Source organism: Branchiostoma floridae, chromosome 8 (genome assembly GCF_000003815.2).
Source record: "Branchiostoma floridae strain S238N-H82 chromosome 8, Bfl_VNyyK, whole genome shotgun sequence".
NCBI classification, from domain to species: domain Eukaryota; kingdom Metazoa; phylum Chordata; class Leptocardii; order Amphioxiformes; family Branchiostomatidae; genus Branchiostoma; species Branchiostoma floridae.
Window position 1 is genome coordinate 20,693,616 of NC_049986.1, and position 26,948 is coordinate 20,720,563.

The window sequence follows — 26,948 nt, forward strand, 5'->3', positions numbered from 1 at the left end:
CTCCTACTGCTTTCTCCCCATCATGCAAGCTGTGACCTACATTAAACAACATATGGCTAGAGATCACTTCAATGGTTCACTCAAGTTCATCTGCACTATCCACATATTCTACTCAATCTTCCTCTGCTTCTTCCATAGTTAAGCTTATTCTGGGTACCATCCAAGTACTACCGGGGCTCCTTATAATCACTGTTCAAGTTTACCTGTACTATCTACTCAAACTTCAGTTTCTACTGCTTCTGTTGTCCTGAACTATCTGGGCTCCTTACAATACACTCATTGCCATGAAAATTCAATGGTTACTCAAGTTTATCTGCACTATCTACACAATCTTCTAATTTCTGTTGCTTTTACCACAAGCAAGCAAGCTGTAGCCTACATTATACAACATATGACTAGAGATCATTCCAATGGTGCACTCAAGTTTATCTGCACTGTCTACTTAATCTACTCAACCTTCCTCTGCTTCTTCCATAGTTTAGCTCGCTTTGGGCAACATCCAAGAACTACCGGGGCTCCTTATAACCACTGTTCAAGTTTGTCTGCATTATCTACTCAAGCTTCAGCTTTCACTGCTTCTGTTGTCCTGGCTCCTTACACTCATTGCCATGAAAATTCAATGGTGCATTCAAGTTTATCTTTTCCTTTAACTTAACGACTAGAGATCACTTTAATGGTGTACTCCGGTTTATCTGAACTATCTACTCAATCTACTCAACCGTCTAACTTCAAGTTCTATTGTTTTTTTGTTTTTTTTTTACAATCGAGTAAGCTGTGGCCTAAATTAACAACATATGATTTATGACAATGGTGTACTCGAGTTTATCTGTAGTATCTACTCAATCTACTCAACCTTCAAGCTTCTACTATTGCTGTTGTCCTGATCTACCGGTGTTCTTTACACTCGCTGCCCTTAAAATTCAATGGTGCACTCAAGTTTGCGGTATCTGCTCAATCTTAACTCAGTCTTCCTTTGCTTCTTCCATAGTTTAGCTTATCCTGGGTTACCGTACCATCCGAGTACTACCTGGGCAACTTACACTCGCTGCCATGAAAGGAAAATTCAATGATGCACTCAAGTTTATCTACAATATCTACTCAATCTAGTTAACCTTCTAGCTTCTACTGCCTTTTCCACTTTTCAGCAAGCTATGGTCTACATTACAAGATATGATTCCTGACAATGGTGCCCTCAAAATGTTTTGCAGTATCTACTCAATCTTCCTCTGCTTCTTCAATGGTTTAGCTTAGCCTGGGTATCATCCTAGTACAACCAAGGCTTCTTTAATAAACTCGCTGCCCTGAAAATTCAATGGTGTACTCAAGTATATCTGCAATATCTGCTCAATCTACTCAACCGTCTAACTTCAAGTTCTACTGCTTTTTCCACAATCAAGCAAGCTGTGGCCTACATTAAACAACATATGATTGATGACAATGGTGTACTCGAGTTTATCTGCAGTATCTACTCTGTGAATCTACTCAACCTTCAAGATGCTACTGCTTCTGTTGTCCTGGCCTTCAATGGTTACTCAACTTAACTTCCAGTAGCTACTCAAACTCCTGCCTGTTTCTACGATAGCCAACTCGTATACAAGTATACACGCTACATTTTCTATGTGTTTAGATGTTGAGCATGGTATAAATAGATCATGCTTTGTATGATCAGAGGTCAACGACTTTCGAATCACTGAAGTTTATCTTAAATGTCTACTCAAGCGTAAAGCTTCTACTGCTGCTGTAGACTAGCTACGATCCATTCTAACTCTACATACACATTGCGATTTCGATTCTTGCTTTAAGCGTCCCTAATACAAGACATATAACTTCAAATCTGCCGGATATTTTGTCAAGTTTAATCTATCGAGCTTCAAACTCGGTTCTATTTTCGGTATATCACTGAACCTTAAGCAGGAAATGTGAGATTGTGAGCTCACAAAGCGATCCATTTTCAATGTTAACCAATGTTTATCTCTCCGATTTACTCAAGATGGAACCAGAACGAGTCAAAAACATTCAAACATTATATACAATTTATTTTCTTTATATTCTCTGATAATTAACGCATTTTGCTTTTGTTTACACTACAGATCAGTGGCTCACGACGCAGTTTAATATTACCGGTTGTGTTTATAGTCACGAATACAATAGTGATTAAGCTGCTGAAAATGATCGTTGAAGAGGTTCATCAGTCACGTATGCATACAGTTATAACAATTTTCTTCAATCAATCGAAAATTTGGGAGGTATGTACTGTACCTTTACAAAACAGTCATTGATTGAAGAAGAAGAAAACAAATTTACCAGTAGACATCGAAAATTTGGAGGTATGTACTGTACCTTTACAAAACAGTCATTGATTGAAGAAATTTGTTATAACTGAAACTGATCGGAATTAAATTACGCTGTGGAGCTTCGAGTCATTCCCCTTCAATCATCACCATATACTTTATCCCTTGTAGGTTTTTATTATACCATGTGCCACAGCACAACTCAAGACATACATTGCCTTTAAATAATCTATTAACCTACAGGCATTTCTATCCTTACATTCTTGACTTATCAACATCTATTAAGGCTGTGGTTGAGATGTGCGGTTTGGGGATAATAAACGATCAATTTACAGTGTTTACCAGCTTTAATCTGCGGCATCTACCCACTAGAATCTTTATCCTAGATAAGTAAGCTTTAGAGATACAGGGTGTCTATATTCTCACTTTATGAGCACATCATTTGGCTGTCAATTTTGATGTGCTGAAGGGATGTAACGCCCAAATTCATTTAAGTTTAACAAAAGTTAAAGTTGCCCGTACATCGATGCAGATGCTTAGGGGTGGAGCCCATCTCCATTTCTGTAGCCCTTTGGCCACACATTTGCAGCCACTACAGCAGGGGGTTAGTCCGCTGGTAGGGATGTGTGTTTAACTCCCATACTCCTCCAAGTGCTGAGTACTAAGCAGAGAAAGCAGCAAGTACCATTGGTATGACTCGGCCGGGGATCGATCACACGACCTACCGAATACAAGGCAAACACTCGGCCATTGCACCAGACACAATTCCTATAGCCTGGTAACAATTCTCAATGAGCTGTCCTAGCAGAGTCCTACCGGTTTATTGGTCTTACTGAGCAATTGTCTCCTGCTGACAACCAATCTTTCCAGTCGGCCTATCTAATTAGTGGAGTAATTGAAACCAGCCCCGTAAAATTCCCTCGGCTTGTGCTAATGAACTGGGCGGGCGGTCAATACCCTCAGCACTGAGGAGTTACCGAGGAGCGTACGGTGGTATCTTAAATGCAGATATAAGAAAATATATCAAAGAAAGTTTAGACACTAGAAATTCCCCAAATGATTGCAAAAGCCTCCAATGATTGTAAGAAACTTATCCCATACTACAACTCCTGTATTAGTTAGATACGCCTTGAATTAATTTATAGCACTGTAGTTATGTAGGTGCCATACTTCGTACCTCGTACAATTGTTGTGCAATAAAGTTATGATTATCTTTAACAAGTAAGTATTTCTAAAGTTTTAAAAAAAGCCATGTATGTCGACGATTTTGGTGCGGAAATGCTATCTGTTGTAGATAGAGAAAGCTTTAAATAGGCATTTAGCTTTTAAGACTTAACTCTAATTCTAATTTCTAGACACTGATGGCCACTATGCCTTGTCCCACGTCATTCACAAATCAACACACGGATGAACAATAATAGCTGTGAAGATCTGTGAAGGAGTTAATTTCTTAGTATATGAAATTTAAAGGCATTTAGCTTTCTAAACATTGATTGCTATTCTAGTAAGTTGCCAAACAGTCACTTTGCCAAGGTTATTCTATGACAACCATGATCTGAAATACGATCTTCGAGATAAAGTATAGACTACAAATATATAAACTAAAGGTTGTAACTTTTGAGTTGAGTTGTAGTAGACGTTTAAATCATTTACTGCAGATAACTTCAATGAAGGTGGAATTTCTTCATTGTTTATTGATTTGAAATGTTCCTTTAGCTGGGTATCCCTCATTTAACTTTGACGAATTGTTGTTATTCAAGATTGCCGAGTCTACTTGGAAAACATAAAGTCAACATTACAGTAGGCACCAAGAAAACAAACAGAACATATAGTAGATTGTAGCGTAAGTAACAAATGGCGTTTTTCTTAATCTCTGCTCTCATAAAAGTTGCCTAGAAAAATCTTTCTTGGTGCAAGAGCTGTACACATTGCGGCTCAAACCGTCCTAGTTTCTACGTATCAGACTCCCGCCTGGCCGAATAGTAATAGGGCAATTTGGCCTAAAATAAATTAAAATGAAATAAAAGTCTAGTAGGAGTTAATTGGCCTAGGAGTGCACTGATCGTTCGCGGATGGCTGGATAGACTGTGCAACATTGACTGAAAACCCATAGTAATTTATTTGTCCCTATTTGGACAAATTCTTCTCTCTTTTTTATCCAGCTGACACGTCTGACTGGAGACTAACCCGTCCCCCAGGCGAACAGAAGTCACCACCGAATAAATCCGCTCACTGACAGGTTTTTAATCTAAAAGTGCCACATTACTTAACGCCAAGGTTATCGCCCGGTTTGTGTCAGGTGCTCTTCAGGACTTCATAGGTCTGATACAAGTCGGCGTCGTCGCTTTGATGTCCCAGCCGTCGAATTAACCCTCAAGCACCCGACCTTTTTTTGCGACTAAAATGACCGAGTGGGGTCCAAACGGACCCCAAAATGTTCCGTTCATAACATGTCAGTTCCAATTACTATCAGTGATCTTTGTGCATACATTGCTTCTTCAATGTAAGAGGAATATTTTGACATGTTAAGGTGTTGATAATTCCACCTCATTATCATAATTTATGCAAAAGATCAGAAGGACAATGTTTTGCACTAAGCCCATTCTGACCAGAGAGGGGAATTTTGAGGCCCTCAGCAAGCTTTATGTCGCATAACTCATGAACGGCTAGTGCTTAAGCTATGAAACTTAGTAATATATTACAAAATATTGTTAGAAAAATATTTTTGTCAATAGAATAAATTTATCATTATTTAGGGTTGCCATGGCAACGGAATTCTGACATGCAAATTTTTGCAAAAAATTTACAATTTTAATTTAAACAAGGTTTTTTTGGTAAATCATGCTTGTTTTCTTACAACAATAAAATTCTATGAAGTTTAATGTTATTTAATGATTCAAAATTTATAATTTATGCTAATTTCATGACGTCATTAGTCAAAATCCAAGATGGCCTCCCTTTTAAGCTAAATGACGTCATAATGTCGTCATATTAAATTGTGATGACACAGAAGTTTTTAGGAGGATTTAGTTTTACATGTTTACTACTCTCTGAAAGTTTGGTGGTGATAGGATAAGTAGTTAGGGAGTTAGACTTTCTTTATAGCTTCCACAGTATTGTACCAATCTTCATAAAAACTTAGGAGAAGGTATAGAAGATATTGGCTGACAAAGTCACGGAAGGATTTTTTCGTCAAATAAAAAATGTTCAAATGGTACTTCAAAATTTACGCCTGGGGTCCAAATGGACCCCACTCGGGTGTTTGAGGGTTAAACAGTAACTCGTGAGGCTCGGGTGTCCAAGCAATCGTACCCCCATCTATGCCTTATTGCTTCCCGATGCTCTCATACTCACTTTACGTTCGGGACGACTTTACCGGCACTGACAACTCATTCGTTATCTTAATGAGCGCGATTGAAACCCTGGGTCTGGTAATGAGAAGCAGTGGCGAGTTGTGAGGAGTGCGGGTAGATACTAGTCTCCCGTAGCAGGCTCTCTGGGCATTTGTCGTCTTTGTTTACCCCAAAAGAAGGAAATTATTCCTAGAAATCTACAAATCCTGTCCAAGATTTTCACACCTCAACGTAATGACCAACAAAAGACAGTCTTCTTGCGTAAGTCGTCCAACCCGCTTATATACGAAAATATTGGACAGTTCATCTCCCATTGCATACGAAAAAGAAGTCAAACCCTTCAGATAATTTAGATAGACATAGATTTTAAAAAGATGACATGTCCATGTTCTGTATACCACTGTCTTACTTTGCAATTAGCCCACGGGCATGATCTTGCAATAAAGTAATCATAATACACTTTTGCTGGCCGTTTCTTTTTGTACTGTGTCGCTTGTACAGCCATCCCGTAGTATAAGCGACCCAGTACAAAAAGAAATGGCCAGCAAAATGCATTATGAGCAAAGAAAAACGGGAAAAGTCCTATATAGCCTGCTATGGAAGCTATGCAGATACGGGGTAAAATAAGGAGTGACAGAGTCTCTGGTCGGTCTGGTGGCAGTAAAAGTGCGATGTTGTGGGACCGGTGGCTTGATTGGGAAATATTGGACACAGCGGTCAGTTAATCCGCTACACATGCATAAAAGATGACAAAAAGGCCCAGAAAGTCTGCTCTGGAGGCTATGCAGATACGGGGTGAAATACGGAGTGACAGATTCTCTGAACGGCAGTAAAAATGCGATGTTGTGGGGCCGGTGGCTTGATTGGGAAATATTAGACACAGCGGTCAGTCAATCCGCTACACATGCAAAAGTGTATTATGAGCAAAAAAATAGACGACAAAAAGGCCCAGAAAGCCTGCTATGGAGGCTAGGCATATACGGGTTGAAATAAGGAGTGACAGAGTCTCTGGCCGGCCTGGTGGCAGTAAAACTACAATGTTGTGGGGCCGATGGCTTGATTGGGAAATATTGGACACAGCAGTCAGTTAATCTGCTACACATGCAAAAAAAGAGGACAAAGGGGCCCAGAAAGCCTGCTATGGAGGCTAGGTATATACAGGGTGAAATAAGGATGGTGACAGAGTCCCTGGCCGGTCTGGTGGCAGTAAAAGTGCGATGTTGTGGGGCCGGTGCCTTGATTGGGAAATATTGGACACAGCAGTGGGGTAATCTGCTACACATGATGATGATGGCTGCCAAAACTGCCCCTGAAAACTGCAAACAAGTGTTCGCCAACCTTGTGACTCACTGCTCGACTAGGCAGGAAAACACTTTAGATATACAGTATATGCGAACAAATATATTTTCCCAAAAGCCTATCGCCTTTGCTAGAGTTTTGATTTGATTTGATTTATTTGGCTGTGTAAAAAGAAATGCAGCCAGGGCTACATAAGTTCACAAATCTTGTGACTCACTGCTCTACAGACTATATAGATATCATTTTACAACATTTATCATTGGTGGAAAGGCTATAAGGCCATGTTTTCATTTCCTTACTTCCCTGGTAAAAATAATAGAATGGCCTTGGAAATATGCAACAGTCTTATTGAAACAACAAACGTCCAGAAACTTAAGTAGGGTCTACTACACACAATACAGTACACAGGGAAACAAGTGGCTACAAATGAATTAATAACCTTCATACAAGTATAGGAATAAATCAACATGACATGTTGTATCTTTCCACAATCGTAATAGAGTAGAGTAGAGTCAATGGGCTGATGCTTTTTTGGAAACTATTGAACACAGCAATATTGTGCGCTTGTACATGGAATAAACAAGTCACGACAGGTTGTACACAATGTCTCAGTTTTCACGGTGTTGTATGTATGTGTAGACTCGAGAATTTTGTTCCTAGTAAGGCGGAAACAAAACATTAAAGATGTAGGTTACACACACACACATGTACATATATATATCATTGATATATATTTATATGTATATAGTGACAGGGGATGGGAGGGGGAGGGAGTGAGATTTCTGACTGTAAGACATTGTCTGTGCGTTTCTCCAAGAATAAGACCATTAACTGTTACTCGTCCTAATAACTGAATGGGTGAAATATTCATGCCTGTAACCTCTCATTTTGCTACTGTTGGTATTACTCAATTCTGTAGGCTGTCACCAAGAAGTGTCAAGACGTCTTGAGTTATGACTTAAGATGTATCCGGAGGCGCGACAAGGAGGCGTGTTGTTTCTAAGATTTAACCCAAGACGGATATTGCACATCACGAGTTCGGGACTACAAAAATAACGGTCTAAAAGGAAACAGTTTCCGATACAGGAAATAAGGAGAAACTGAACACTTCTCACTGGAATTGTCACGGCGGGTGGAGGAGGTGCAGTTACCCTATCATCCGACAGGGGGCCACCAATGGCACCAGACGGTAACCGAGCACGTTGAGCTACTAAGCATATTGTGGTGTATTGCCTATTGGTTTAACTGCAACAAACAGTTTCTCCTCACTTGCAGATAGGTGAAATTCAACTACGGATTTTTTTCTCTTCCTTTTAGATGTATCTTGAACCATTTATAAGAATGATTGGATGGTAGATGCAGATGACAAGTTTGACGTATGGAACTTGCCAATTTGATTTGATTTGATTTCTTAGGCTGTATTTATGAACACAAGTTAACGGGAATGCCAAATCACATGTACGAGAAGGCTACTACAAAGACGATTAAACATTATACACCACATCAGATAAAGATTGTTATAGACGCCTCCTCAAGATTACATTGAATACCTACACATGTGTGCACATACCTCAAGATTACTAATGCTGCATTGGCACATCTCTTCAAATAACTTCCATAAATTCTAGTATCTTTCTCACATGGTGGTATTATGGTATTTGGTGGATTAGTAAAGGTGAGCAATCAACTGTTTGCCCCGCCCCCTCCATATGTCATGGTTAAGTCTAATTAACAAATAAACAAATGAGTTGATGTTAGGTATGTTTGCCAATCTGTTTCTTATATTCATGACATAAGCCGCAGAAGTTAGCCCACAGTATAATCATAACAAGGACTCGAGAGGATTTTCCTCTCTAGATTATAACTTCCAGGGAGCCGGTGTTCCCAAACGGCTGGTCTGGCGGCCGAACATTCCCAGGAATTCCCATAATGAGAGTGATTGTGCGGGATGGAGTGTGGACTGAAACACCGCGGGAGAACGCACGACTGACATGTTCACACGGGGCTGACACTGGTTTTAGTCGTGTTTTCGCATTCGTTTTTAAATGCTTTTCTAACAGAGACGACGGCAATGTATGAATCTATGATGGTCTACTTCGATTTATTTCGAAAAACATATTGTCTTAAACGTGGCAGCCGAAACGGCGGTGTTTCCTCATGACATTACAGTAGAATTGACTTGAGACCTATTAAAGTTTAGTTTATTTGTTTGTTAGTATTGCAAACAAGTTCATCATTTATTTGAACAGTGCCATAAGTCAAGGATTGTTTTTACTTTTTACATCTGTTTGAAAGGATAGAATGTGCGCATTAGTCAAACAGAGATGACTTTTTGTTTGTTTGCTGTATTTAACGCTATGTCAATTGAAGAATGAAGCCATTATTTTTGTTTTTATAGTCAACAGTCAAAACATCAGTACAATGCTAAACTACCCTGAAGAAGGCGACAGTAGTGGTCATTGAAAATATGGTTCGTGTATAGTATATACTTTTGTGCTGGAAGAAAGTTTAGCTTTGTACACAAATGAGCTTCGATGGCTCATTCATTTATTTCAATTCTATTTGGGGACGGCGACCCACGAAACATGAAACTATATTTTGAGACCGGTCTGGATGTATAATTGAAAATCTAGTATTTATTTTCCAATTATCCCACGACCCTCCACCCCGCTCGTGTTTCGTCCTCACACCGCACTTCCACCCGGGAGATTTCCCAGACTCAGACTCCAATTAAGGCCGGGGCCGTGATAGAAGAAACGCGCCACGATAACGTCCCGATAACCGCGGTGCAGAAATGCTGATAGCCCGGCTAATTAATTGGCGTGTTAGAACGAGACCAAAACACTGTAGCGGCTAACGACGGCGCCGAGCTAACACCGGCCCACACCAGACTGATTATACCCGCTTTTCGCTATTGCTAGGGTCACATTTCCAAATTCGAGCTGTTTTAGTAAACAAAAAAATAAAAAAATTAATATATAGAAAAAATACGCCCACGAAACTCCTATTTACGTTTTGTGTATTTTAGTGTCGTTCTCGGAAGATGCCGTTGGGCCCCGGTTTGCAAATTTGACATAGCCAGCGCTCTCGACACATTCTATCAGTTACCTGAAATTTGGACGATCGCTCAATGAATATTTGTATACTCAGTATAGAAAAAAAAGCGAATCTCTTTACGTTCTATGTGTTTTCTGTCTTTTCAGTCACACATTTTGCATAATATACCAAGTATGAAATCGAAGGTAGGTCGCAGTGAGAGCGTCTAGATATAGAGGAGGCCTTATTAAACCGCACATAAATGTGGCTTTCACAAAGTAGCCTTGCTGGTATGCGATTGTGTTGGGGGTAAGTTACAGGAACAACAGTCGGCAAGGCCGCCGTGGCTTCTGTAACCGTTTCAATAATAACTGTGACAGAAAACGGGAAACTTGTCCAGAGTTGGCGCGGAATAAGAACAGTATCAAGAGTCCTCTTGGGATGTTTGGCAAGGTTTAGCCCTGTTTACATGGGGAAATCCTGCTGTAACGTTGTGCAGTTGCTGGGAGTCTTTTCTGAACAATCACTCAAACTGACTTTAAGAACGCGATGGTAGACAGTACCTAAAAGTGCAGCACCACAACGACCTAAGGTGAACTAGTCCTCTTACTTAAAACTAATGTACTGAAAGTTTTATGCTTTTGGATGAAATGATTCTAGTATACAATCAACGGTAAGGTTATGTGTTAAATTAAGTCTGTATTTTTGAAAATGACTAGACTGTACAGGATTTGTGTGTATTTCCATCTTACCTGTTCTAAAGCGTTAATTCTTTAATAGGTCTTGTTTTGATCCGTCGCCCCTGATTAGAAATACACAGATTCTATACCATATACTAGTAGTTAAGGTACGTAAAGGTAAAGGTATCCCCTTTTTGGGCCATATGGGCATCAAATGTATGGTATTGGGTGGAAGGCAGTACCCACCCCTTCTTCTGTTGTCTTTTACCTGCCCAATCGAAACCAGGTGCACCTTGGTGAAGTGAACAAAGTCGCATTAAATGCCTTTCCCAAGGATACAACCTCTCTCGGGGATTGCCAAGAATCGACGCTATGAAGTCGATTTCGGGTTCTCTAGTCTTGCCACTCGGCCAGGCATTATCAGTGACCAACAGAATTAAGAGCGGAACAGAACGGTCAGGGTCAAGGTTTAAACGCACAGGTCCTGAACGATCTTTGAAGGGTCACGGTTTGAAACAAATCCTGTTCCAAATCTTGTTTCACTGAAACCCGGGGAGCACAGAAGATTCCGAGGCGTTTCCTCTTTACGTTAAACCTTGTCATAATCACTTTCAATCATTTATTAAGCAGGAACATATTTTGTCGAGCATTTTTCAAAAGAACATCTTTGGCAATCTAGTAATATTTCTACTTACCAATTACTGATCATCGCCCCTTAATTTTTTATGTTGTTGTTTTCATTTGTCCCGTCATTCTAGACATGTAGTTAAGTCAGCTTGTATCCTGTATGTATACTACCGTAGGTGACATCTGGACTGTTGGCATTGGCTTCCGAGATATGAACATTTTCCGTCATGGAAAATTCCAATCTCCTACCGAGCTACTGGCCATGGCCTTCGGCGAAACGTACCGGTCACATGCTGGCAGTTGCCTATATTACGTAACAGCATTTGTCACACCTACACGTAAGCCCTGTATATGCATGCTTGCGTGAAGGCAGGTAAAATGGTTAAGGTACTTCCAAAGTGGCCGTAGCCTTTTTGAGACCTTAGGTTCGTTATCTACTCTGTCTAGGACACGGTATTGGAAGTTGGAGCCCAATCTCTTGTCCCACCGCCTTTTACTTGCCCAACCGAAGTCAGGTAGCCGTTTTACACCTGGGTGGAGTGAGGAAAGTTGCGTAAAGTACCTTTCCCAAGGATACAACGTCCAGCCTGGAACGCTGGGAGTCAACCCCGTGACCGTTACGCGCCTATTGTATATGCCACATAAGTAATATTTACATCTGGCAGTTATACCGTTCTATGACATCACAATAAAGCCCCTGTTGATATCAATACAGGATGTTGGAACTCTCTCAAGTTTTCCTTTCCATGAAACCACGAGGAAAACACGCAACCCACCCTACGCCCACGGACCCACGATCGACCAGGAAAAAAAGGTTAACCTTTTCATAATGACTTTTTCTTGGCCCTTGCTCATATTACCAGATGTATAGAACTCTTTCTTTTCAGCTCAGTCGAACTAATATATGTAAACTATATCTTAAACGTATACATTAAAATGGGCATTACGCTGTTACACGTCTTAAATTGTACATAAAAATGCCAAATGTATGTTTTCATTTTTTTGCATTTTTGCCTAATTTTCGATCGTTTTTTGTAGTTAAGGGTTTCCTGAATGCTAACTTTGATGTCAGCATTTATGTCTAAATTGGTTACTACTATCTATTAAGTACTGATGAAATTATTACAGAAACGGCAGAAGTGTGCTAAGTTGGCCAGCTGACTGCTGTACAAGCAAAAAGAAACTCGAATGTCTGACGCTTCGGTCTTTTATCGAATCGGCCCATAGCTAAAACCAACACGACTTAACATCGTGGTCAATTAAACCCAATACCTTAACCTCAACCTTAACCCTAAGCCTAACTCTGGTCGACGAGTTGACAGGGCATAGTTGTGCGTAAAGGGCCGAATCGTCCTGATCCCAACCATAGCCCCGGGAAAAGCTGGAGACTTCTGGCGGGGGCAGGAGCTTATAGTGACCGAGGAAGCCAGCATGTCGCCCCGGTAGGGCTAGGCTGGGCACTTTAGTTTAACAAGACGGAAGAGGAACGCCCTCTCCGGTACGTTTGTTTGTGTAACTTGTTGAGTTTGGCGAGGAAAACTTTGTCACGAGGTGGGAAGGTTAGTGAGAGGGGAGGGCGCTTCCTAAGTCTTAGTATAAACCGTAATAAACACACTGTGGGTAATGGGTCTAACACATGGTACAACCGCACAGCTTACTACCGTACTACGGTACCGAGGACGTTTGTAATGATGAGAGGGGAGGTCGCTTTCTAAGTCTTAGTATAAACGGTAATAAACACTGAGTGGGTAATGGGTATAACATATGGTACAACCTCACAGCTTATTACCGTAGTACAGGGACGTTGGTAATAAGAGAGAGAAGGACTCTCCCTAAGTTTTAGACAGTGCATGAATACATTGTACTACACACAATCCCTTTTCTGCATTATGTAAGATAAGGTATTGTATTACAGAAAAAAAATCATTACGATGGTAAAAACGACACTAAAATTAGTATGTGACTTTTCCTTATTTGTTGTTTGTCGAGTGATTGGCCCCCTTTCCACTTCCGTGCGCGAGAGACCGTATAACAACAAAAATTGGATTTGTGTGACCCTTAATTTTATAGTCGAAATATGATGCAATCTGAAATTATATGTAAAACTAAGATAATTTGAAAGACACCACAACATACAAAGCGTTAAAAGGCTATTTATGAAACTCGTTAAATAATTTGACAAACCTCTCGACGATCGCACAATCTGGTGGAAAGTGGTTGTTGCGGACCCCGACTGTACAATATGGTGCGATATGGCCGATTCCTGATCTTTATCGTACCAGGAAAACCTCCAGTGCAACAAGTGGTGCTTTATGTGTGATCCTTTGCTGGTGGAACAACGGCCTTTTCTCGCCGCATTCTCTCTGAGACCTAAGATTTTAGAAAGTCTTTCTACGAATTGTATAGAAAAGAAACGAATTCATCCACATCTTTTGTGTTTTGTTGTCGTTTCAGACACACTTTTACATTTTGTATGAAATACCCAGTATAAAGTGGAAGGCTACATAGGTCCGTTTTAGTTCGTAGTGAGAGCGCAGCTCAATGCTGTCTAGTGGAAAGGGGACTAGTTCCTGAAACCCAGTCCAGCCGCCGCCCTGTGTCTTCCCATTATGCAGCAGGATTGATATAGATTGGACCAAATTGGTGCAGGTAAGCGACAATTTACGGGAGAGGGGCTGGCCCGGCGGTATAGTCCGCTACTGCACAGTGTGTGACTTATGTGTTCTATACTGTCAGTAATTCTTCTTCTTCTATGAAATCAAATGTAGTATTCTCGCTATGGGTGCATAGATTTTAAAAGATTGCAAATGAAGGCGGCTCTAAGATAAGTAATTGTGACCAAGATTACCTAGTCAGACTACATGGTATCTATACAGTTGAGAACTTGAAGTGGCCATGGTGTCTTTTTTTTTACCTTTTCTGTTTAACCATGCCAAGAAATTGTGCAACAATTAACAATTTTCGACACTTTGTCGACACAAGAAGGTTGAGAAAAAGCTGAGCTGTCAAAGAGCCTAACACTTTTGATTACTTTAGGAGTATAATTCTATACATACATGTATACACAGCGCGAGCCATCTGTGTTCTATACAGTCAGTAATTCTCCTTCTTCTTGTCAGTCATAAAAACAAGCAATGAAAAAGTTATGAAATCACATATAAGATTCTTGTTATGGGTACACAGAATTTGATAGGGAACCACAGACAGCAAGCGACTGTAAGAAAAGTTAGTCCTGACCTAGATTGCCCAGTCAGGCTTTGTTTATATGTTTCATCCTAAAGCCTCAGGTGCTGCTAGTTTTGTCTATCTACTACTGTATATACGTAAGTTTTTTTATCTTGTATCGGTCCACCACATTAGTCAAAGCAACCAATAAGATATGCGGTATAGAATGGTTCGACGAAGCTATTGCAAGTAATAAGATACACAAGACTAACAGCCATTCAATGTACTGTACTTTACAAATCTAATGTGAGATATGATAACAGTTACCCATGACACTAGATAGATTTACCTTATAAACATACTCATATTTTGCAGAGAGGACAGAAGAGACTTTGGGGCTACAATACGGCTGGATTCCAGGCTAACTCAAGACCACTCGAGATAACAGTTGCCCAAGCAACTAAGCCTTGCTTGGGTAACGTTAACTGTTATCTTGTGGGCTTGTGAGTGGTTTGGTGTTAGGCTCCTATGTTTCGCTATGCATCGAACATGTTCAGCTATATTTCTTGGTCTTGACTCACAGGTCAGTTGGATTGTTTTGCTGCTTTCAGCGCCACGTATTTTGCCAATACAACAAACAAGAGCTTCGCCACATCCCTGTAATGTGTCATGCGAAAAGTCAGATGTCAACATAAACCAATAGACTTCGTTAATTATGCTGAGAAATTGCAACATCTGTGATTCGTTTGGGCCGGCGTTCCTATATTGAAGGTTCATTACAACCAGGTTGTGTTGATGGAAGATATTACGCTTGAGTTGAGCCCAGAGTTGAGCCAATGTTTCTCCAGTTAAATTGAATTATAATTTTGTAAAACAAAATTCTATGAGTTTCAGAGACCAGTGATGATATTCCTTGAAAAACTAATTAGCTTTTGACACCGGTAATTTGACAAAACTTAAAATGCATTACCGTGAAAATTTGAATATATAGCACTTAGCGTTAAGTACTATTTAGCGCGTTTAGAGTCAAGTTAAATGCGAGTTAACAAAATCGTGTTAGAAATATTAAAAATCGTGCCGTTTAAAGACTTGGAAATAGATTATAACTCGAGCTCTAGGAAAAGGCGTCCAGTTTTTCTCGAGACAAAAAATAAGGGGTAAGACAACACTGGACATGTACACACGTCTAATAGAAAGTAACGTATGTGTGTTGTTCTTGTTGTTGTTGTTGTCTTAGTTGATGATGATGTTGTTGTTGTTGCTGTTAATGCGAATATAACAGAAAACTCACCGTCCTTCCTGCCCGAGTCGCTCCCAGTGTCCCTCCCCTCCGGATCCACCGAGCCATCCCCCAGCTTGTCTACGGCGCAGTAGCCTCCCTCCCCCGACGGGTCCATCGCCGCTGCCCCGGCGTCCTCCAGGTCCAGCAGATGACTCACCGTGAAGCTCTTGCCGCCGTTCGGGGCAGAGTCCACCCCCTCCCCGCGAGACCCCAGCCCATCCTCCGGTACACGGGCCTTGTCCGCTAACGTCCTCGTAAAGTCGCTTGCGTTCATCGTACAATAAAGTTTGCAAAGTTTGTTTTGTAAAGTTTAGAAGTAGTAGTGGAACAACAACGGCTCTTGGAGTAGCGAAGACTTCGGCTCGAGTTTATGCTGATAAACTGAAGTCAGAAGCATGTGTGGAACATAAGCCCTACCTTAATTAAGACCAGGCAACTTTTTGATAGGGGTGTTTACAAAAGAACCACGAATGAAAAACTTTTGTCCTGCCTTACTGTAGTCCTGCCTTATCTTTTGGGGTTTTAAAGAGTTACAAAACTTTGTATTCGGACAAAACTGTTTGAATACTGAACACAAGCGTAAATGTGATGAGAGAATGATGTTAATTTTCTAGCCTCTAGAACTTGAGAAAATGGTACTGCCCTAAGTCCGTGTGGGCGTGTGGTTATCCCAGTGAAATCAAAGTCGCGCTGAACCCGATTTCCGACAACTCGCAAATTTCCCAGACCTCTCCCCGGTACCCAGAACTCCCAACGGGCGCAGTCAGGAACGCAGCGGAATGTAATTAAATGATCTCGGTGACACCGCTCCCAAGTGTGTCATTCCGCAGATGAATCAAGAACACGCAAGCATCTTGATCTTGTAATTGGTTAAACGATTTCACTGTACTCCAAAGTGCACATACACAACAAAGATGACGTAGTCTATAGCCCTTCCTTAAGTGTTTCCTTGCTATAAATATGTTATGTTATCATCCTTAAAACGTAATGTAAAACGTAGAGGATTTGGATGCGTCGCTTTGGATGCGACGGCGACACTTGGAAACGATGCACCGAAAGAAAATAAGATGAACATATTTTGGTGTCTATTATATTAAAGGACTTGATACTGGCCTTTTCAACTACTGCATGCCCAACCTTAGACTAGAACTACAGAATAACCCATAGTTGAGAACTTGTAGTTTTTTTTTTACCTTTGCTGTTTAACCATGCCACGATACAGTGCAATAACTAACAAGTTTTGAACAACTATGCCAGAACAACAAGATTAAGAAAAAGCTGAGCTATCAAAGAACCGAACGATTTTCGTCCCTTTAGGAGTACTGGTATATACTTCTCCATTCTAGTTGACATACACATACAGTTGTGTGAAGTTTGGGCATAGAAGAGGACAGAAAGTAAAAGTACCTCCTCAACACAGCTGTAAGATCCTGTAACAGTTGTTATATTCTGGTGAAATACGAAATCGCTGGTACTTTCCCAAGACGTCGTCTTCTTCTCGGGTAATTGAATAGTTTGCTTGTTTTTTTTTTTGGGGGGGGGGGGGCAAGAGGTGGCGGAATATACATGTATGTAGTATAGACATTAGACGAGTATCATTGTGTTAATTGACTTATTACTGTTGCCTTACAATTGTACCATGTACAAATGTCGCGCAATAAAGTTCATTCATTCATTCATTATACAACATATCAATCTAACCATCTCATACATGTAAGGCAAAGGTGGCAATCAGAGAACAGTACATAATCAAATGTTCGCAGGGCGCGGTTGGGCAGCTTTCGGGAACGAAAAGTATTATATAGAAGACAACAAACTACACAAGACTTTAAGAGAAAAGTCGTGGGCATTATTTGTGTAAAAAAAATAATATCAGTATAGATAAAGGTGAACTGAACTGAACTGTGTATATATTTTTTAAGTATAAATTTCTATTATTCGTTTCAAAATGTGACGCTAGCCTTATGAAGGCTCTATCCCTGCAGACTGGTTTACCAGTGCCCGTGTCTCGTGTTGTGTCCTGTGGGACCCGACTGTAGTATTGGGCGGAGAGATTCCAGCTTAATTAGGTCTGTGCAGATCCATTTTCCTAACGCAGAGGAACCACAGTCGTGTCGAAACTCCTTAGCTAGTGCCGTTGGGGACCGGGCACTTCACAAAAGAGAAGAATTTGGCAAACAGGGAAAAATAAGTTTCCATGGGATCTCAGTCAGTCTTTTGCAGTCCGTGTACCGTGTAGTGTCCTGTGGGACCGGACTGTAAGGTTGGGCGAAGGGTTTCCAGTTTAATTAGGTCAGCTCTGTATCCTGATGGATGGAGAAGGTGTTTCTGTCGGAGCCCGGCAGGATCAAATGGACCGGAGGGGGTGGTATGGCCGGGGAAAACTGATGCATTGTTTCTGAGCAGGCCCTTTCTGAGCAATTAATTCCTACTGGACTTGTATTTCTAACTTGGTCAAATTCCCCTATTACTATTTGCGGAGTCTGGTAGAGGCTAATATTGCTTTAGGTTTCTTGTCTTCAAGGCCAGGTAAACAAGAACCTGACTGCAACATAAACCGATACTCCATCAGACTCTTAGATTCTGCTAATGAGGTTAAACAACTGTATTATACCATTCCTGACACCCACATACAATGTACATGTACAGTAAATTCAGCATACTAGTACACCCCCAGCCCATGGGAGTCGATAGAACATAAACGATAAACACACCAAGGCTATTAATCTATTCTTCTTCCTATTCTTCTCTAAGTTTTTTCTAAGAACGGTTAGCCTACTTGGCTGGCTCTACAACAGCATTGCATTTCTATAATGGAAATTCACCTAGTTTCTTTTGCTCTAAGTTTCTTGTCTACAATTCTAGGCGACAAGAAACTGACTGCAACATAAACCGGTACTCCATGGCCACCTGAAAAAAAAGAGGCCAGACTCGTAGATCTGCTAATGAGGTTAAACAACTGTACAATACCATTCCTGACGCCCACATACAATGTACATGTACAGTAAATTCACAGAATCATGACTAGTACACCCCCAGCCCATGCATGCCCGTAGCCAGGGGGGGTTCGGGGGGTTCGGAAGAACCCCCCCACACGCTCAAAAGGTCCGCTTTTTCAGGCTCGAAGGTCCACTTTTTCATGTCAAACATTTTTTTTCAAAGGCATGGCTGATTTTCATTTTCCCCTGATAGACATTTTAGCCAATCGTAGTGAGTCTATCAGCAAGATTTGCCCCAGAATGTGAAGGAAATGGCTTTTCAGAGGGTCCAGATTTCAAAATTTCCCCGGACCTCCATTGCGACGCCTCGCGCCTTTGGTGTCGGACATGGTGAAAATATGTCGAGGGCCTCAAAGACTTACGCAAAAGCCTTGTCCTTTAATAGAAATTCCATTAAACTTCGCATGCGATTTTTGCCCGTCAAAATGCAGAAAATGGCGTTTCAGAGGGTCAAAATTTCAATTTTTCCGGGGGAGCATGCCCCCGGACCCCCCTAGGTAGCTCACGCCTTCGGCGTGAGTCTCGCGCCTGCGGCGCTCGATGGTCCCACAATTACTAAAAAGAACCCCCCCAACCAAAATCCTGGCTACGGGGAGTCGATAGAACATATACGATAAACACACCAAGGCTATCAAAATAGTCGGCCGTGTTTACAGCAAGCACTCCGCTAATTAAGTCACGTCTGGTCCTGTCAGTGCCGTAACGTGGGTGCAGATATTAATGAGGGGTGGCGGCGAGACGAAATGTTTCTAAACAAAACTGATCTCTTCAGAACTACCGACGCCTGGGCTGCACAAGGTCATAAGTAATAACAGTCTGGGCCAGACTCCTTAAGCTGGCTGTGCTCACTGAAGTTGTTACAAATGTTAGGTCAACCATTGTAAGACAAGCTTACGTAAGGAATCCATGGCAAAATTTATACCTCCTATCATTATCAAGGAGGTTAGACATCTTCAGTGGGCCAGACTCCTTAAGCTGGCTGTGCTCACTGAAGATGTTTGGTCGTTCATTGTAAGATAAGACGTCCATGGCAAAACTAAAAACCCCTATCATTATCAAGGAGATTAGAAAATGCCCCCGCTTTTACCTTAAAATAAGGCATTTTAAAAGATCCCTTTACAATCTGACTCTCTCTGTGACTCTTTCTATATACTCAAATGATACATGATGAGGCTTCTCTTCTTATATATATATATATATATATATATATATATATACAGATCTCTAGATCTCCCTATTTCTATATATATACACGTATGTTTCCATGTATGTGTAATGTATGCATGTGTGTTTATATGTGTGTGTGTGACTGTGTGTGCGTATGTGTGTACGCGAGAGAGAGGGAGAGATCTTTAGAACCAGGCCAGGCCAGAACCGTTGCTCATCAATCAGATCCGCCAGGTAGCGCTTCTCCACAACAGGCATTGACACGAGTGCCAAACTTTGCACGTTTGTCCCTCAGGCCAGCCACATCACAGGAACATAAGATGCCGAGGACATACTCTGATGAAAGCAGGTTCCATTAATGTCCATACCTAGGTAGATATTCAACATTCTACTTTGCTGTCTCTTGATGTGCAGTTATAACAGAATCTTTTTCAAGGAGTAAAATAAAATAAAAGTACAGATATTCAACACACTGCGTTGTAATAATTATTAGAGCGCAGATATTCAACACACTGTTCATGGAACACACTGTTGCAATAAAACATCAATATCGCTAAAATTCAGCATACTCAACACACGAGTGGTTGAACTCAAATTTCGTGAATTGTCATGAAATATCGAGTAACCTGCTTTAGGTTTTCTAAGGTTCTCACCATTTTCGCTAGGTGGCGTTTCTCTACAATAAACATCACCATGCGTCCCACTGCCCACATCTGTCCTTCGGACCAGCAGACTAATCTAAGGGACAGAAGAAGATAGATTTTGACCAGATCGAAGCAGGTTGGATTAATTTTCGTCAGTACAGATTGATTCAAGACGCGTGATTTGATGAGTCGCAGTGAGAATTTCCGCACTCACACAGACAATTTTCAACCACGTTTGTCCTTGGTAAAGTAGAAGGTGATAAAAAACACAATGTTGTATAAGAATTAAGATCATCAATTTTAGTAAATAACGAATGGTCTTGCATCACAGTGCTTATAGAAGACCTCATTCCGGCGCGTACTTGTGCTACTGTTCCATGCAACGTTCGAGCCATTGCCAGCCAAAATTTCACGTCTATTGCTTGTAAAACTGAAAACTATTCACTTGTGGAATAACGTGTCTGCAAATGTCCCAGCCCCCCTCACGATCGACATTTTTAAAAAGAAGCTGGACTCACTATTTAACAAATCTACAAAAAAACTTCCATTTCTGTCGTGGCCCAACTTCGGACGTTCCGCAATTCATCTTACAGGGTTCTGTCTAATTTCAGTCAGTTAAGCAACCATCTAAATTCTATTTCAACACCATACGTACAGATAAGTTACCATCGCCAAGAAAGTTACATTTTTGGTAGCGTTTGTATGTATGTGTGTTTATTTGTGTGCAGAAGACCAGCATAGCTCAAGATGGATAGTATTGATACATTGTACTTGGTACGTGGGTAGATCTTAGAAACGATTAGATTTTGGGCTCCCTAGCGGCTTGTTCATGTATCGCAGTGTAATGAACAGACTGAATAAAAGTGATCTTGATCCAGCTTTAGCTCACTGAAGTGCTAATCTTCCACTGGTCGTGACAGAGAGGACAGATACCATGTACAGTACTTACAGGTTCATTGTACCAGGGAAATTCCCCTAGCTCTCGACATAATAACGGCATGTTTACTTTTCAATCGGGTAAAATAGAAAGTACAAAAAAGTATAACATTGCTTTTATACAAACGCTGAATTGAAATGAAGAAAACAAAACGTTTAGATATAGAAATGTGAAACCTAACATTACAGAAATACCAAACATTCCATCCGAAAATTAAACATTTTTGTGGCAAAAGAGACCAAACGGTAGGACCTGTGGTATCTAATATTGCACATTTCTGCTATTTGGGTCAGAATCATTGACATGTCCAGACGATGGTACAATTTTATTTGCTATGTTGTTATTCGACATGTGTAAAATGGGCCATGAAAAAAATGTTGTGCTTCCTGTTTCCCGACTTTCCATAGAAAAACATACCGCCCTTTTTTGAAGGGCAGTAGAGTAACGTACTTCTTCCTATTCAAGTCAAAGACAGTTTACCCTATCTAAGGATGGATGAACGTATCCGCAGATTTGCAATCACAATTAGCATAGAATCCAAATTTGACATTGAAAATATAAGTGTCCTCATGCATTTCAGTTTTACTTTGTGGAGTTTTGTCCATTCTTTTTATTATGACGTCAAAGTTGGCGCAGGCACTTTTACCCCCCGTTAGGGTTAAGTCTTTTTTGTAAGGGGGGGGGGGGTAAATTTCTTGAAAAATCTATAACATTAGCTAACATAATGTCTATTTCATCCCCCACCCTCGGTCACATACCATCCCCGGGTTCGTGACTTAAGGTGATGTGCCAAAATCCACTTCCTGCCATCCTGCCTACGACACCGGGGCCGCGTAGCACAGTGGTAGTGTATTCGGCCCGTGACCGAGAGGTCGCCGGTTCGAATCCACCTGCCGTGTTGTCGGTCTTGTGCCCTTGGGAAAGGCACTTTACACGACTTTCCTCACTTTACTCAAGTGAAAAATGAGTCGTCCCTCGGATAGGACGTTAAATGGAGGTCCCGTGTATGGGGAGAGCCATACCCCATGCACGTTAAAGAACCCCCACACGTGCGATGGTGCGGTGTGAGTGGATCAAAAACTTACAGTCCTGTGTACGTCTTACGTACCGTGCTTGCAGTCCTCAGCCTAATGAGGTTAAGCACGTATAGAGAAGAAGACACCGGGATGTAGGCTAGCTTAACCCTCGCATCCTACCAGTCTCCGGGTACAACTCAGTCCGTAAAACAAACTTGAACGACAGCCAGTGGGAATAAACCTGAAAACAAACTAAGACAAACAAACATACAAGCAAACAGACCGAATACAATGCCTAACCGGGGATAAAATAGATCTAAAGTGCATTTATTTCCAAAGAGAATAGCAGCGTTAGGGGTTCAAACCAATAACTTTGAGATGTCAATAACCTCAACCAAGGACGTTAATTAGCGACCTTGCCCACAGTAGGCACTTTGCCAACGGACTCCCACCTTACTTGCGTCAAAATTGCGTCACTGCGGGGTTCACTCACTGCGTCACTGTTTTGTTGGCTTAGAAGACGAACGACAAAATACACAAAAAACATTCGTTCTTTATCTCTGAAATTTGTTGAGAATCTTTAGAACGACGCAGTGATGCAAGCGTGACGCAAGTGCAGTGAGAGTGCACCTTAATACCAACAAGTGACCTAGAAAATAAATCCAATCTCACAGTTTGAGGGACAGTGCACGCAGATAACACCTAGTGCCACAGACTAATCTACAAGGAAACGGGGGCAACCGGAAGAAGGGGCATGGATGGAAAAAAGAAACTAGCCTTGTAATAGGTCTTGCGTAGTATGTAGCAATGAATCATACTACAATACATATTACAAAGCTACTTTCTTTTGGTAGACATTGCGATCCGCCAGCATCGGTAATTCCGGTAAATCGGGATCAGAGTCCTTGTATCGTCCTTCGGCCTGAGAGATAGCCTGGTATCCAGCCGTATCATAGCTCCCGAGTATCTTCTGTCCTCTCCATAAATACTTTTCCATAGAGGGCAGATGAGACCCGGGAGCTATAATAAGGCTGGATACCAGACTACCTGAGAGATACTAGTACATCTTGCGATGTCCCAGATTTCATTTGAATTATGACATGAAGCATAGCGGGGACGGATGATCTATTTTACGTCCGGAGTTTTCCTTTTCTCCGATAATTACAACATTTATATAGTTATCTACAATGTATTCTTTTCTATATTCGCGATGCAGATGTCATCACGGGTCAATGTAGATAGACTTGGTTGAAGAAATTGCTTGTATAGAGTACGTCAGACATGTACTATATAATCTTTGTTGTGGAAATTTTAATGTCTAAGTAATATTTCATATATCATTTCATATATTATATATATGAAATATCTGAAACATATAGAGACAACAAGCTTTTACATTGTATCCTTATTGCCAAATATGTAATTTACACCTGTTTTTTGAAAGATTTGAAACCAAACTTGAAATACTTTAAAGCTAAAATTGCCAATATGCCAATGATAGATATCCCTTAGATACACCTGTTAAGTCAATCACAGACCAATGATCAACGCTTGTTATCCCTCTCTCTCTCTCTCACCCAGTCCTGTTATACCTCATGTTAATGTTTTTTTTATTGTGCTCCAATGATGTATATGTATGTGCTGTGTATTATGCTGAAATATTGAATAAAGTTTGAAAAAAAAAAACATATTATTTCATGTTCACAATACATATACTGTATCATCATTTACATGTAGGTGTCAAGCTGAACTTAAATTTGCTTGAGGAAATTATTATATAGACAACTACAGACATGTACTATATAATGTATTATACATGTTACATGTAGCTATATTGTCTAAAAATGAGCCATGTGGGACAACACATTGTATTAGAGTCTTAGATAGGAAATACTGCCAGATTTCTAAGCCGTTTCATTTCCTTCCCAGCTTTCATGTCTAGATACCTCTACTCTTGTGTAAGAGGTTATGTCATTGGATTGTGGCACGTTGGCGGCCTTGCTGGGTTCTAAATTAGATTTGTGTTACATATGACTTCACAATAGAAACACACACACTCACTCACGAACGACATTTTTTACGTTTACATTACAAAACTAGAGTTCCACGAACACATACCTTTGCCAAATAAACTAGGTTTGTTATGTAGAATGGTGTCTGTAGACAAATGCGTTACTCATTTCATTTTGTTTTATAATTATATGCTTGGAGTTGGTTTGTAAAATTTCGGCATTAATTGTGCAAATTTGGTCCCAATTTACAAGTAATCAATATCAAATTGTATCAAGCATTGCTTAAGCTATCAGCATACCAAGCTATCAGCATACCAAGAATCAATTTTTTGACTTATTCTCTTTCAAAGTCTTTAAATATACCCCTTATACTCTCTTTCCTCTTTCTCAGTTACATGTGTGACAACGTTGAAACTACTATAATGGAATGCAGTGCATTTATGAAATTTTCATAATCAATTATGCAAATTAACTGTTAATTTGCATAATAAGTATCAAATTGTGTAAGTCTTCACTTAGGCTATCTACATGCCAAAAATCGTCACGATCCGTCAACACGTTCATATTTTCTCATTAATTATGCAAATGAGGTCGTCATTTGCATGATTAATATGTATTGCCATTTCTCTCCTCTCAGCTACATATGTGACAAGTTTCAAAGTCCTATCATGGAATGTAGTGGGTTTATAAACTTTCCTAATTAATTATGCAAATTAGCTGTTGATTTACATAATTAGTATTCAATTATGTAAGTCAACACTCATTCTATCTACATACCAAGAATCATGAAGATCCGTCAACACGTTGCAGAGTTATTCTCGTCCAAAGTTTGAAAGGAAACAGGCGCCTGCAGTACCAAAAAAAGCCGCTAGGGGGCCCAAACTCACAGCACATACTCTCTGCCCCGTGGGCTATCTACCACCCATAAATCATGACCACAGCATGTCCAGAACACGAGATATAAAAAAATTGAGTTTCCGCTGCAGTACCTTAGCAAGCCGCTAGGGGGCCCATTATCGAACTTGACCTTCATTTTCCCGACCCCTACCCACCTACCAAATATTATCGGGATTCATCCAAGACTTCTTGAGTTATGCTGTTAACACACACACAGACACACAGACACACACACAGACTCACAAGCCCAAAACATAACCTTAGCCATTCTGGCAAAGGTAAATATTAGACAGTGATAAAACATTCTAAAACGTGTTCTTTTAGTTGTGATAAGAACTAATGTGCACAGCTGTCAGAAACTGGCCGTTGGAACTTCAAAGCATGGCGCGCAAAAACCAATTATTTCCAAGGTCTGTGAGAAAATGTCAGAGAATGTTCTTTCGCCACAAACTATGTAACCAATTCCACTTTTAAATCGCTTTTGCCAACGCTGTGGCAAAATACATACATTATTTATTGTCATTTTCTCTATTTTCCCACACGGTGTCTGCGTCATCGCATGTCTACCACCCAGCATATTCTCAGGGAAATGTTGATGTATACGTTTTAGATACAGTGAAACAATGGAAACAGAATCTAGATAAGTGCACAGGCCTAACGTGAAGATAGACATGAAAAAGAAATAAAGCAAATCCACACCAGGTACATGTATAAAAATTAATCCACACCAGACCTGACTATACAAACGGATGGAAGAATACAGAACTACACGCTTAAACATGAAATGTGTTTCAGAAATGTCGACACAAATTATGTTACCAATTTCTCATTGAAATCCAACTCTCCGAGCTGTGGAGGTAGCGTTCAAATACACATAGACATCTTTATTGACACGGCAAAAGTACAGCGACTTTCGTAAGGTCTGTTTGTGTGACAGCAAGGTGATGTGGTGTGCTATGAGAGGTCAACCTGTGATACCAAGTACTAGATTTTGGAGTATTTTATAAAGGTGACATGCCAAATGTCACCATGTTTTTCACTCTGTGTGGTGTTTGTCTGTGTCAGTAAGTGTGTGTGTGTGCCTGCGTGTGTGTGTTTGTGTGTGTGTATGTATGTTCGTGTGTTTGTATGTTTGTGTGTGCTTGTATGTTTGTGTGTTTGTGTGTGTTTGTATGTGTGTGTGTGCGTGTGTGTTTGTGTGTGTTTGTATGTATGTGTGTGTGTGTGTGTGTGTGTGTGTGTTTGTGTGTGTGTGCGTGTGTTTGTGTTTGTATGTTTGTGTGTGTGTGTGTATGTATGTGCGTGTGTGCGTGTGTGTTTGTGTTTGTGTGTGTGTTTGTGTGTGTGTATGCGTGTGTGTGTGTGTGCGCGCGTGTGTGTGTGTGTATTCAAAACCCCCAAAATACAATTCTCAACTTATCAGAATGAGTTGAACTAGACCAATGATAGCGTTCTTTGAAAAAGTACATCGCACATGGGGCATTTCGTGAAATAGAAAACTGACGTCATTTTACAAAAATGTGTGATGACGGGAAAAACGGTG

At 40.6% G+C, this 26,948-nt stretch overlaps 1 protein-coding gene across 2 annotated transcripts in view; it reads right to left on the minus strand.

The window, feature by feature from the left end:
• The window catches only part of LOC118421250 (paired mesoderm homeobox protein 2-like), a 31,420-nt gene extending 15,331 nt beyond the window's left edge, over positions 1-16,089 (minus strand). For both annotated transcript variants that reach the window (XM_035828454.1, XM_035828453.1), the window contains exon 1: positions 15,743-16,089. In XM_035828454.1, coding sequence (XP_035684347.1) covers positions 15,743-16,007 — 265 coding nt within the window. In that variant the 5' untranslated portion in view covers positions 16,008-16,089. The remainder of the gene's footprint in view (positions 1-15,742) is intronic.
• Between the last annotated feature and the right edge of the window lie 10,859 nt (positions 16,090-26,948).